At 44.2% G+C, this 13957-nt stretch overlaps 1 protein-coding gene across 1 annotated transcript in view; it reads right to left on the reverse strand.

Moving 5' to 3' along the window:
- Positions 1–11813, reverse strand: part of SELENOI (selenoprotein I) — a 47544-nt gene extending 35731 nt beyond the window's left edge. Inside the window, exon 1 of the mRNA XM_046663498.1 lies at positions 11648–11813. Within this exon, the coding sequence (XP_046519454.1) occupies positions 11648–11704 (57 nt within the window). The 5' untranslated portion in view covers positions 11705–11813. The remainder of the gene's footprint in view (positions 1–11647) is intronic.
- Positions 11814–13957: the final 2144 nt, after the last annotated feature.

Raw genomic sequence — 13957 nt, forward strand, 5'->3', positions numbered from 1 at the left:
GCCAGTCTTCCTCAGCAAAAAGAGGAGGACTGGCGGCAGATGTTAGCTCAGGGCTAACCTTCCTCAAAGGGAAAAAAAAAAAAAAACTCAGGAGCGAGAAAATAAATGTCAACTTTCCTTTCTCCCCCTGCACAATGAAGCTCAGTGTCTGGTATGGTATTGAGGTCAGTCCTTGCTGAGAGGTCTCATGACTTAATCACATTTCGGTGTTTTAGTCTTCAGAGGGGCCAAATCCATTGTGGCCAACATGAGCTCTACCACTCCTGGGCAGAGTTCTTTACCCATGGCATTGCAGTCCTCCAGGCTAGTTACTTAAATACAAAACATAAAACAAGGGGTCTCAATTATTAAAAGTTGTTACTCACTCAAAAAATATCAAGGCAGTCTAAAGGGCTGGCTTTCACATACAAGTGTGGGACTCACTGAGCATCCGGATATAAAGAATCAGTTAACAGAATGGAGAAAGTTTCCCAATCTAACCCTTTCTGCTTCTGGCACCCAGCAGACCGAGCTCGATGAACACCTGAATGTGTGCACATATGAATGAATGAATGCAGGAACTACTCTGCATGTTTATTTCAGTAGTAGTACAGCGTTCTTCTATCAGTGATGAGAGGAGGTATCACTCCCTTTGCCAAATCTATTCCCTCAGGAACTACTTCACAGCAACTTTCAACTTCAGGAGAGGAAATTCCTCTTACTCTTCCCCTATAAATAATACCATGTTTACATTTATATGATGTTTTACAGTTTCTAAAGGACAATTACACCTCTTCTTGTATCTGATATTGTAAGATAGAAAAGGTAGATTATTCCTATTGTATAGATGAAGAGACTATAAAACTCAGAGATTAACACAGTAATAAACAGGAAGGTCTAAACTATAAGTCCTTCCAGAGTCATCTTGGAAGAATTCTATGAAATTAACCACTTTGTTTTAAACCAGACCACCCTTTTGTGGCTCAAATACAATCATGAGGTATCTGGATCCAACATACTGAAATCATTACTCTCATAATATCTTTCAATAAATACTTTTCTGTCTTCCAATTTGTGCAGACACACCCTAAAGTAAACGCCAATGAGTCAAGCCCTTGCATAAGAAATCCCTTCCCCTTGATGGTTCATTCTGCTCCCTTGAGGGTGGGACCTGTAACTTGCTTCTAATCAACAGAATATAGCAAAGGTGACGGATGCCACCGCCTTGATTAGGACACATTATACAGCAAGGGTGATGAAATGTCGCCTCCATGATACATTTCATTATATAACATGTCTCCACCTTAGCAGTCTAGAGAAGAGTCTCCTGCTCACCTTGAAGAAGCAAACAGCAATGATGTGAACTGCCTATGGTGAGGGCCACGTGGGAGGGAAACGTGGGTAACCCGTAGAAGCCAAGAGCCTTAACCCTACAACTGGAAAGAACTGAATTCTACCAACAACCACACAAGCCTGGATGAGGACCCCAATCCCCAGATGGGAACATGTCACAGTTGACAACCTTTTTTTTTTTTGCTGAGGAAGATTCATCCTGAGCTAACATCTGTGCCAATCTTCCTCTATTTTTTAGTATGTGGGCCATCAGCACAGCATGGTCGCTAACAGAGCAGTGTAGGTCTGCACCCAAAAATCGAACCCAGGCCTCTGAAGCAGAGCATGCTGAACTTAACTACTAGGCCACCAGGGCTGGCCCCCAGCTGACACCTTAATTGCAGCCTGGTGAGATCCTGAGCAGAGGAGCCAACTAACCAATGCCTAGACTCCTGGCTCACAGAAACTATGAATAATAAAGGTGTGTTGTTTTATGCCACCAGGTCTGCGGTAATTTGTTATCCAGTGACAGAAAACTAATACATAGTTCTGAAAGCACTACACCATCTTTTTTTTTTTTTTTTGAGGAAGATTAGCCCTGAGCTAACATCTGCTGCCAATCCTCCACTTTTTGCTGAGGAAGACTGGCCCCGAGCTAACATCCATGCCCATCTTCCCCTACTTTATATGTGGGACGCCTGCCACAGCATGGCTTGCCAAGTGGTTCCATGTCCGCACCCAGGATCCGAACCGGCAAACCCCAGGCCTCCAAAGCGGAAGGTGCACACTTAACCGCTGTGCCACCAGGCCGGCCCCCTACACCATCTTTTCTAAGAACAGATATCTTGAGGCTCCTCTCCACAAAATCAAGACTACTTGACCCTTGAGAGCTAACATATGAACATTACAGTAATAGTTTCTTACTCCTTTACATTTGTTTCTTGGTTTTATTAACTGCTCTTCAGATTGCAATAAAATTGACTATTTCTTTGATGAAGTGGTTCTCAAAATGTAGTTGCCAAACTGGACTCAATTCTTGGGCCCTACCCCAGATGTACAGAATTAGACACTCTAGGGGATGGGGCCCAGCAATCCCTCTTTTAACAACCCCTCCAGGCGACTCAGAAGCACACTCACGTTTGAGGACCACTGCTCTGGTGAAAACAAACACTAACACACTCCCGTAACTCCCCAGCTGAAGGATAAGCCACACCATCAGTTTAGTGGTCAACATCTCTACCTCCTTCCAGTGACTCCAAATACTGCATTGCAACCAAGAGACAAAGTAAAATAAAATTCAGCAAGTACTCACTAAATTTACTAAATGCAAGGCACTGTGCTAGGAATAATCTACTATGATATAAAAACACGAAATCTAAACTTAAAATGAAAAAGAAAAGGGGGGAGTTCTATTAATCCTGGGACAGAAATAAAGTTTCTTAAGGTACTTTTTATCAATACAAGACTTTAAGAACTCCACCTACAGAGAAGGTGACTCAGTGGGCCGTGGGACCTCGTTTCAGTGAGTGTTGTCATTTACATCTGCTAACAAGTCAGCGAGAAGAGGTGGGTGAGAGAAGACTGGAGAAGCTAGGGCAATGAGACAAGAACAAGCAAGTCACAAGGACAAACAGGTTTGCCTGCTAGAGGTAACAATCTGTAACAAGCTCTAACGAGATGAAAAGATAAGACAAAAGGAGGGGTCATTTAGTGAAGGAACTTGAAATCCTTGCTGAGGAATCTGGATATCAAACACATGATACACATGTGGAAGACAGTGCCGATTCTTAAATAGGAGAGGGGCATCTGAGAAATCTCACCTCCTCTGCCCATTGTACTATTACATATGATTAAATAAAGGAAGAAATCTGAAGTCAGAGACTATCTCTGGGACCCAAGCTAGACAGAGACCTCTGTTACTCTTTCCATCTGACCATCAAGCTGTCACCCTTAATTTCCTTTCCTAAAATATACTTTCTCTTGTTATAACTCCCTGGGGTATGGGTATGCATGGACATGTTATATGGTAGCTAATGTTCACAAGCAAGAAGCACAAATGTCAAGTTTTATTTCTTAGTTAGTTAATACTAATATAGCACTATGTGCCATGTACTTAACAAATATTAACTCAATCAACTTGGATAATGATCCTATGAGGTAGGTACTACCCCATTTCACAGATGAGCAAACACGGTGAAAGAGACTCTTACCTGCTCAAGATCACAGAGGTAGTATGTGCATTCTTTTTAACTTAATATTAGTCCCAAAACTAAACATTTAACCAAAAGCCTTTTACCTCAATTAAAGCTAACAGTATATGAAATGTTCTCAATACTCAACTAAACGTAAGACTAGTAAATACAATTATCCACTTGCCCCTACTAATAATTTAAAACTGGGGGAAGAAAAAACAAAAACAGTTCTTTCTTTTTGACTGTACATGTTCCCCATCTGCAAACAGACACAAAAACCCAACTAAGCATGTCACTGAAGGTCTTTATTCTAATGTTTATATATCTTGCACGAAACACCCTAACTACAAGGCAGATTTTATATTTCATTCTCAGATCTCAGAGGCAGCAGAGCATGAAGAATATGGACTCCAGGCTCAGACCTCCTGGGTTCAAATCTCAGCTGTGGGACCTTGAGCAAGTTACTTAAACTCTCTGTGTCTCAGTAAAATGGGCAAAATAATACTCCCTCTACCTCACAAGGCGCTTGTGAATATTAGATAAGGTAGTATGTGTAAAGCTCTTAAAGCAATGTCTGGCATATAGCAAATGCTACTTAAATGTTTGCTATCATTATTATTATTACTCAGTATTTACCATGATACTGCTCTTGCTGTTGCAACTTGCCTTCTGCGAGGCTCAGCCTGGTCCCTCACACACCCACCCTTCCTTGTGCCGTTAATTTATGCTGGTCTTCCTGGTCTCTGTGCTTTGGTTCCCATCAGTCTCTCTGACTGGAACATCTTTCCCCAACTCTCCCTTATGCACTGGGCAAATTCTTATTCAGCAAAGAAGGTCTTCACATTTAAGCATAACAGCAGTTAGAAAAACAAGCCTTCATCAGTGAATTGTTATTTCAGAAAGTAGTAACAGGGGGCCGGCCCCGTAGCCGAGTGGTTAAGTTTGCACGGTCCACTTCAGCGGCCCAGAGTTTCGCCGGTTCAGATCCTGGGTGCGGACATGGCACCGCTCATCAGGCCATGCTGAGGTGGCGTCCCACATGCCACAACTAAAAGGACCCACAACTAAAAATATACAACTATGTACCAGGGGGCCTTTGGGGAGAAAAAGGAAAAATAAAATCTTTTAAAAAAAAAACACAGTAGTAAAAGAACGATTTCAAGATGTTTCTTTCAAATAGCACCTAAAAATGTGGTAACCTTCTACCTTTCTGCAAAAGTTTCCCATCCATCCTTCTTTCATTCTTTCTGAAAGACTCCTCTGTCTCTGCCAACAGCAAAAATAATTCTTTCTATGAGACATTTGTAAAGCCACATCTAAGACCTCTAAAATGCTTTTCAAGCCTTACTAATGCACTTACAGGTGGGAGAGGTCAGTTCCCCAAATCCACTCAAGGAGATGAAGGCACAACTAAAAGTAAGTTATGCTTGAATTAACTGTAACATACCTAGGTAACACCACAGCTAACATTACACTATAGTCAGCTTGCAGTCATAAGTAACAATCAAAACATCAAGAATTTCTCATGTTTCTACTGTAGCTTAGGAAGAAAGTGTTCTAATCTTTGAAATCACTACAGAAATATTCCTCTAATGAAGGACAATTCATCCATAAATTTTATTTCTTTAGAACACGAGGTTTTCTGTTTTAATTCCAAGTCCACAAACCACACCTTCACATAGCCCCATCCAAAAGAAGTGCCCTGCGCAAGAGATTACTGTTATCCTGCCAGCTTCAGCATCACTTATCGTTTAAATTATAATTGCGCTTCTGTTTTGCAAGGATCAATCTCCCATGAGTTTGGTTACTCATGAGATATTAATAATACCTCCTCATCAGGCTACCAAGAGGAGACTCGACAAATGTTAGGTGCTGTTTTACCAAGGGCATCTCTCCAGGGTTAATGCTTCACAAATCCCCACCTCAGTGACTGCCGCCTCTCCCCACCCAGGCACCCTACCAGAACCTGAGTCATCCCAGACTCCTCCCCATCTTTCATGCCCTGCCCCCTTTCCACCACTGCCAGCTAATCAGTCACCACGTTCTGTCAATTTTAAATCTTAAACCAAGGATCACGAAGTGAATGTCCACAGGGATCAGACAGGTAAACTGAACAAAGCAGACCCACAGGAAGCATATCAACTGGCAGGAAGACGGCAAAGTAGAGAGCAAATCTCCTTTTTAAAGAGGGCAAGCACTACTCAGCTTCAGGGGATTCTTGTCGAGAGGAAGTTCAGGACCAATGTTGTCCACTATTCTGGTTTTTCAAGACAAACCATAGATCTTAACTTTTATGGAGAAGATACCAATTTTTGAAACAAAATAAGTGTGGGCCAAATTAAACAATGTCTGCTGGCCAAATTCAGTGGGCAGGTTAACCTGTTTTGACTTCTATCTTTAAAAGCCCCCACTTCCTTTCTACCACCACTGCTTTGATTCAGGTTTTCCTGATTTCTTACCTAGTTTTACGCAGGGGGATCCTAAAGGGTCTCCAAATCATCCCTACCTCGACCACCTTCCATTCATTTTCTACAGGCTGCCAGGGTGAGCTTCCTAAAATTAAAATCTGATCCTGTTTAAAATTCTTAATTGGCTCCCCCAAAACTTATAGTATTACAATGTGCCTAAGTACCACCTGAGGTATTTGTTTAAGACGCAGATAAGAACAATCTGTCTGAGCTGAATCTCCCAAAGTGGGCCGAGGAATCTGCTATTTAAACTTTCCCAGGGCCGGGCCCAGCCCGGTGGTGCAGCAGTTAAGTGCACACGTTCCGCTTCTCGGCGGCCCAGGGTTTGCCGGTTCGGATCCCGGGTGTGGACATGGCACCGCTTGGCAAGCCATGCTGTGGTAGGCGTCTCACATATAAAGTAGAGGAAGATGGGCACAGATGTTAGCTCAGGGCCAGTCTTCCTCAGCAAAAAGAGGAGGATTGGCGGTAATTAGCTCAGGGCTAATCTTCCTCAAAATAAAATAAAATAAAATAAAATAAAATAAAATAAAATAATAAACTTTCCCAGGGCCAGCCTCATGGCTGAGTGTTTAAGTTCGCGCGCTCCACTTCAGTGGCCCGGGGTTTGGATCCTTGGCGTGGACATGGCACCACTCATCAGGCCACGCTGAGGCAGCGTCCCACATGTCACAACTAGGAGGACCCACAACTATGTAGTGGGGGCGCTTTGGGGAGAAGGAAAAATAAAAAATAAATTAAAAAAACAGTTTCCCCAGGTGATTCTAATGCCAAGGGCCCTTGGGCCACAGAAACACTGATCTACAGGGTAAAATCCAGAATCATCCCTCTTTGACAGGGCCCCTCCACCACTGTGTCTAAACATGTAACGTCCTGTGGGTCCCATAAAACACTGTCAGGCCTCCACCCCTGTGTGCTTACCTGTTCTATAATGCCTTTTCTCCCCTCTTCACTCGGCAACACTGGGGCCTACTCAGCTTCATCTTTCTAGACTGAGCTCTGCCTTCTCCACCCCCTCTCTGAAGCCTTTCTCAGCTTTACCCTCACTCCCTGGCGCTGCTTCCTTCTCCTCTCCCACAGCACCCAGCACTCACCTAACTGCATTTATTAACTATTTATAACAGTTTATTTACTTATCCAGATGCCAGCAAACTCGATTCCTCGGAGGGACGAATCTGAGCCTAGCTTAATTTTGCAGCCCCAATGCTACGCCTGACACCAAGTGGGCCCTCAATAAACGCTTACTTAAGAAACAAAATCATTCTGTATGAACCAGTAAGGGCGGAGGCCAGATCCTAGTTCTTCAGCATTACCATCAAGATGCACAGTCTCTCTTAACGACCTCTTAATTGTGATCCTAATGACTACAAAATTATCACAATTCCTGTAATCAGGTTGTCACTGACAGCCAAGTTAATGAACTACCATAACAGCAGGAAAAAATTCATCATAAAATTGTATTCTTGAAACCAAACAAGGTATTTCACAGGACATTTCCTCTTTGAAGCAAAATGATACAATGTGAAACTAGGTGCTACACTATCAATTAAACCTATGCCTTCCGTTGGTCAGATTAAGTAAACCACAACAGAAGTTTCACCTTTAGATAAGTGGGAAAATCCTTCAACTACAAAGACCCGTTCAAAGAAAGGATGGGTAGAGGGGTGGAATTCAAAAATTCACATTCAAAATACAAAGGTATCCTTCCGCTATCCAGGAGATGCACAGCTCCCTTTTCCCATACTTCCAAAATGCTTTATATTCTTTCACACTTTCATTCCTTCAATAAATAGTCGACTGCCAACTCTGTTCACATGCTGGACCTGAGTCATGTTGAACAAGACAGCTATAGGCTCTGCCCTCCCCCCGCTCACATCCTAACAGAGAAGGCAGGCACTCAACTAAGTATTCAACTGTTAATACCACTGTGGTAATAGAGCAGAGAACACAGGTATTAAGAGCGCACGTAACAAAGAATTCATCCCATGCTCTCCTGTACTGAAAATCAATTATCTTACAGTTTCTTACTACAGAAACCTAATTACCACTTTACGTGTGCACCCCTTCCAGGAGTTATTCCAAATGACTGCCAGGTTTCCAACTGTAGTTCTCAAATGTACCTCAAGGGAAGATAAAGAAATCAGACCAGTTTAAAAGTAATATTTCCGCTAGCTGCTTTTATAGTATCAATTTTCCTGTACATCTCTTTGCTCTAATATCTAGGGTCACATCAGAGAATAAAAATCTCTTTTGAGCGTTTTGTGTCTTTCCCCATTTATGAGTAAAGCTCCTTGAATTCAATAAGCATTTATAAAGGACTTACTGTCACAGAGCACACAATGGGAAGGTGTGATCCTCAGGAAGAAGAGGTCTCTAGGTGCAGCGCACATTCCAGTAAAACTGATCACACAGACGTTCCCTTTGGATTCTTTTTTGTTTGTTTGTTTGAGGAAGATTAGCCCTGAGCTAACATCCCCCGCCAATCCTCCTCTTTTTGCTGAGGAAGCTTGGCCCTGAGCTAACATCTGTGCTCATCTTCCTCTATTTTATATAGGAGACATCTGCCACAGCATGGCTTGAAGAACAGTGCATAGGTCTGCACCCAGGATGCAAACCCGGCAACCCTGGGCCGCCAAAGCAGAGCGTGTGAACTTAACCTCTACGCTACTGGGCCGGCCCCTGGATTCATATTTTTTAAAATGGATGCAGTACTGAGTAAAGAACCCTTTTCTAGAAGTTTAGGTTATAAATCTGTGCCCTCCTGGTTTTTTTAAAGGAAGCCTCATTATAACTATAATAACATCAACAAACTATTTTAGTGAACACTGGACACTTGCTAAATTGACCTTTGTTTTCCAGGATGATAGGAAATCTACTGTCAGACACAGGAAGTGAGTCAGATAATATAAGAGGGGAAAAGACAGGAACAGAAAATCACCAAGTTTTCTTGTAAATTAGGACACCTATCTAGCTGGAAATATAAATCTAGGGACAACTGCTTATAAGAAAAAGTAGATTTCCTCTTACAGACACTACTGCAAATGAAACAGCTTTCCAGTGGCACTCACCCAGAAAGCCAGAACCTAGTAAGGAAGAAAAAACTTTTATATGTCATAAGAGACAGCGAGTAAAGCTTAAGGCAAAACAGGAGGTAACTGGGTTAATAACCTTCTTTAATGAAAGCTGTAAAGCCCTGGGTTACCAAGAAGGCTCTAGAACTTCTTTCCACCTAAAATTTTAAGACAGGTCAGCACCTCAGTTCAAAATGATACGGCACAATATTGCCTGAAAGCAGAGGAATGTACCATGTGACTTTCTAAAGTCCCTTACAGTTTTTCCAACCCCAGTTGGACAAAATCCATTATGATTTTTTCAGCTATTCATTCATGCCACAAATGTTTACTGGGTGCCTGCACTCAGGCCCTAGTGGTCCATAAGACAAGTCTAACCACTTGAGTATTACATCCTAATGGGTAAACACACTAAAGAACTAATTCCATAAAGGAGCAAAGGGTGCTATGAGAGCACACTTAGGGAGAAAGGAATATTTAGGGAATTCTCTGGAAGGAACATTTAGGTTAATATGTGGACAAGAACATAAATGGCGAGGGGAGCTACACTCCTGGCAGACATAACATTACGTGAAGATCTGGGAAAAAAGGAGATGGAGGAGATGGCTGCCAAAGCTGAGGGGGCAGACAGTGAGTGACATGACACGAAGCTGATGACACAGACATGAACCAGATCATTCTGAGCCGCACACATCGTGTTATAGATTTTTGGACTTCCTTCCAAGAGCAATGGGAAGTGGAGGGTTTTAAGCAAAGGAGTGATGTGACCAAATGCATATTTTTTAAAAGATCACTATGAGACACAGAAAGGACTGTACAGGCAAAAGTGGATGTGGGTGAGCAACAAAATTAAGAAGCATTGGATTATAACCCCAAGTATAAAATAAATATCCATGAATCCATACTGATATAAATGATTAAAGATACACTGGGGAGGAAAGACAAATCTTCCATGCAGAATTCCAAATAAATTATGTCACTACTCTGCCGTCAAGGAGGTGAAGCATAACTCTGCACTTCTTAAATGAGGGCTGTGCATCGTGACTTCCTTGCAAAGAGAGTAACTTTACAGGGAGAAACCTGACAAACACTACCTCGGCCAGGTGATCAAAGTCAATACCAACAGTGGTAAGTCATGTTGATAGCACATATTCTTCATATGATGCAATGAGAACGGCACCTCATCTCCACGGTCTTCCTCCCAAAACCCCACAACCTTTGTCTAATCATAAGAAAAACATCAGACAAATCCCAATTGAGAAACATTCTGCAAAATACCTGACCAGAACTCCTCAAAACTATGAAGGTTATCAAAAAGAAAAAAGCCTGAGAAATTGTCATAGCCAAGAGGGGCCGAAGGGACATGACTAGATGCAACGTGGTACCCTGAATGAGATCCTGGAAGAGAAAAAGGACATTAGAGGAAAACTTAAAAACTGTGAATAAAGTATGGACTTCAGTTAATAATAATGTGGAAATATTGGTTCATTAATTGTGTGAAATGGACCACACTAACGTAAGATGTTAATAATAGGAAAAACTAAGTGTGGAGTATATGGAAACTCTGTACTAGTTTCACAATTTTTCTGTAAATCTAAAATATTCTAAAACTATTCTAAAATAAAAAGATTACTTAAACTGTATGTGGACAGTGCGGGAATGGAATTACTCTTCTAGTTTAGGCTAAAATGACAGAACATACAGGACCTGGTGATTCACCGGCTGGTGGGTGGGGTAGAGCAACTGGGTGGGAGAGTGACACGGGCAACAAAGATGAAAGGTTACAACCGAGATTTCAGGCTTGGACAACTGCATGGACAGTGGAGTCACTCACTGATAAGGGAGAAGAGGAGGAGAACCAGATTTGGAGGACAGTTACCCAGCATTTACTGGAGGGGCATCATGTGCCAGGCGTTTCGCGATTTCGTATAAGCCTTTTTGCAAGGGAGAGATTATCCTTTGGCCCAAAGTCAAATAAAGAAATGAGATGTTGGTATCGGGCTGGGTATCACGTTTATACGTACTCCAAAGCCCGCGTTCTTTCCACTACACAGTTCCTTCCTGTCTACACTGACTTCATGTGGCAGCCCGAGGGCCGCAGCTCCTGCTGCGGAAGCCTCTGCCCTGGGAGCAGAGGGCCAGCGCATCAGCAGTATGGCCTCAGTGGTCACTCCCCCGCCCGGGCCTCATCTGCCAAATGACCAGCTCCATCTCTGAAGCTGCATGCAAGAGAGGCGGGAAGAAACTTCATTAAAATGAAGACAGTTAAGACACCACAGAAGGGAACTGCATCACCTCTCAAGGGGTTAAAAAATAATAATAATGAAGTAAAAAAGAGAAGGGAATTCTCTCGCTCCACTCCCGTCGAGCGCTCTCCTAAGGCAAAGGCAATCCCCCGGGAGGGTGCCGAGTCCGGGCGGCGGCCTAGGGTGCTCCCAGCACGGCGACCCCAAAGCCCCAGGACTCGGCAGGACCCCCCCAGAGCAACGCCCGCCAGTCCGCCCGGAGCCACGCGGCACAAGGTGACACGGCCCGCGCCGGCCCCTAGCCGCCTGGGAGAGGCCGGGACGCGGAGGGAGAGGAGTGTCCGCGGGGCCCGCGCTACCTTGTACTTATCAAAGCCAGCCAGCTGCTCCGGGCTCACGTATTCGTAGCCAGCCATGACGACCCGGACACCGAACGCCCACTCCGCAGCGACTCTCCGCGACGAGGCAGGGAACCACGAGCACCACACAGGCTGGGTAGGGATGAGCGGACCTGGGCTGGCAAAGGAGATGGAAGAGGCGCGCTCCGCCCACCGCGCACGCGTAGCCGCCTCTGCACCGCCACGGCCTCCCAGCGCGCAAGCGCAGGCCGTCCCCCCGCCCATCGAGGGAGGGTCGCTGGCCTGCTCACGCGGTCCGCCCCCTCACGCCGCCGCAGCCCAATCAGCGTGAATCGGGCAACCCTAAGTCCCGCCTTCGAGGTCTCCTCATCGCTTCATTCGCTAGCGTCAAAATTGGTGAGCTGAGGTAAGGCAAGAGAGGAGGTGAAAGGTCAATTTCCCCGAATGCCTTGCTCCGGGGCGCTGGGGAATGCTGGCGGGTTTTGCGGAATCCTCGCCCGGGTGGAGACTTGGGGATACCCTTTTAGTTTGGGGGCTTAGGGTGACTGCGTGCGAGCTATTTCAGCGGTACTTCAGGGAGGAGGGCGTAGTTCCCTAAAGCCGTAGAGCAAAAGAGCAGAAAAAGGGTCTGTGCCCCGCCGGCTTCTGGCTCCTGGCACGGTGCGCTGCGCGCAGGAGGAGCCTAGTGGACGAGGTTGAGGTAGAAAAGCGGGTAGGAGGCTCGGTGAGAGGCTCTGCTTTCGTAAAGGGGCGTGAAAGGGCCCTGGAGACAGTCCCCCCAGTCAACGTTGTTTGTGGACTTGGACCGCCTCACCACACTCGCTCTATCGCACTGTTCAGATTAAGATTGCTGATGTGCCCGGCCGCATGAAAGCACTAGTCTCTTGAGTCTCTAGGAGTCCTTAGATGCGTTTGCAAGAAGGGCGTTTACGTAGCTGAAGCTAATCGTAGAAGGAACACTAGAGGAATAGCTAGTGTATCAACCGAATAAAATGTAATAATGGCAATAGTTGCTACCACGTATTGAGCGTCTTCTATGCGGGGAACTTTACATACGTTATCACCATCCCCCATAACAATACCATGAAGTGGAAGGCATTTTCCCCACTTTGCGGATTAGGAGATCGAGATTCAGATTACCTAACCTGCCCTGGATCGCTTAGTTACACAGTTCGGAAATGGTCAACCCAACCTGACCTGAGGTCGTTGGTGTAGAAAACCACTACCTAAAGGAGCCACTTGGTCTCTCTGGGACTCTTGAAACAAGGACGATTATTTTGAGATCTCTTATGTTCCTTTCGTTCATTCATTCAGCAAATATTTACTGGGGACTCAGTATATGCCAAATACATTCTTTTTTCTGCGTATGTCCTATCTCACCTTCTAAAGTTTAAGATTCTTAGGAGGTAATAGATAAAAAGCATCGGTCACACCTGGTGCCTGGTAGATGATCAGTAAACTTGAGTGTCATATTACCTCACTTGCCCTAAGGGGAGGATTTCTATCTTAAACATCTTAATTTTCCCCATGTCCCATAGCCCAGTGGCTTGCAAATAATTCGGGCGTGGTTAATACATTTTGCTGAATGGATAGGCAAATATCTCTTTGATATGCTGTGAAGTGCCCAGCTTTGAGAATAAGGACATTAGAATTGCGACTCTCCCTTTAATTTAAGAAGGAAATTGGCTCTCATGAAAGGAAAACTACACCACCTCCTTGGGCATAAAAGTATTTCCTTTATGCAGGTACTGTATTTAAATCCCTGTGACTTATAAGAAAACTGAGTTGACAGACATTTGCACTAAATACAGAGTTTTGGACAATCTATTAATCAGACTGATGCTGTTGTCCCAAGTAATATGCTATGGGTTTCTTCTGCTGTGCGTTTCTTGTAATCAATATGAAGAGAAAAAACTCTTATTATCAAAAGATTTTTTTTTTCTTTGAGGAAGATTAGCCCTGAGCTAACATCTGCTGCCAATCCTCCTCTTTTTGCTGAGGAAGACTGGCCCTGAGCTAACATCTGTGCCCATCTTCCTCTGCTTTATATGTGGGATGCCTGCCACAGCATGACTTGACAAGTGGTGCGATGTCCGCACCCGGGATCTGAAATGGCAGACCCTGGGCCACCAAAGTGGAATGTGCGCACTTCACCACTGTGCCACTAGGCCGGCCCCTCAAATGGTTTTTAATACAAGACCTGTGCTTACCCATCTGAAAGATAAACTTGACAGTTGAAAAACATTTTGTAGTTAATTGTGAGAAGCCATAAAATGTGTCTTGAGTACAACCTAATAATATTTCATCAAC

The sequence above is a fragment of the Equus quagga genome, chromosome 5 (genome assembly GCF_021613505.1).
Source record: "Equus quagga isolate Etosha38 chromosome 5, UCLA_HA_Equagga_1.0, whole genome shotgun sequence".
NCBI lineage: Eukaryota > Metazoa > Chordata > Mammalia > Perissodactyla > Equidae > Equus > Equus quagga.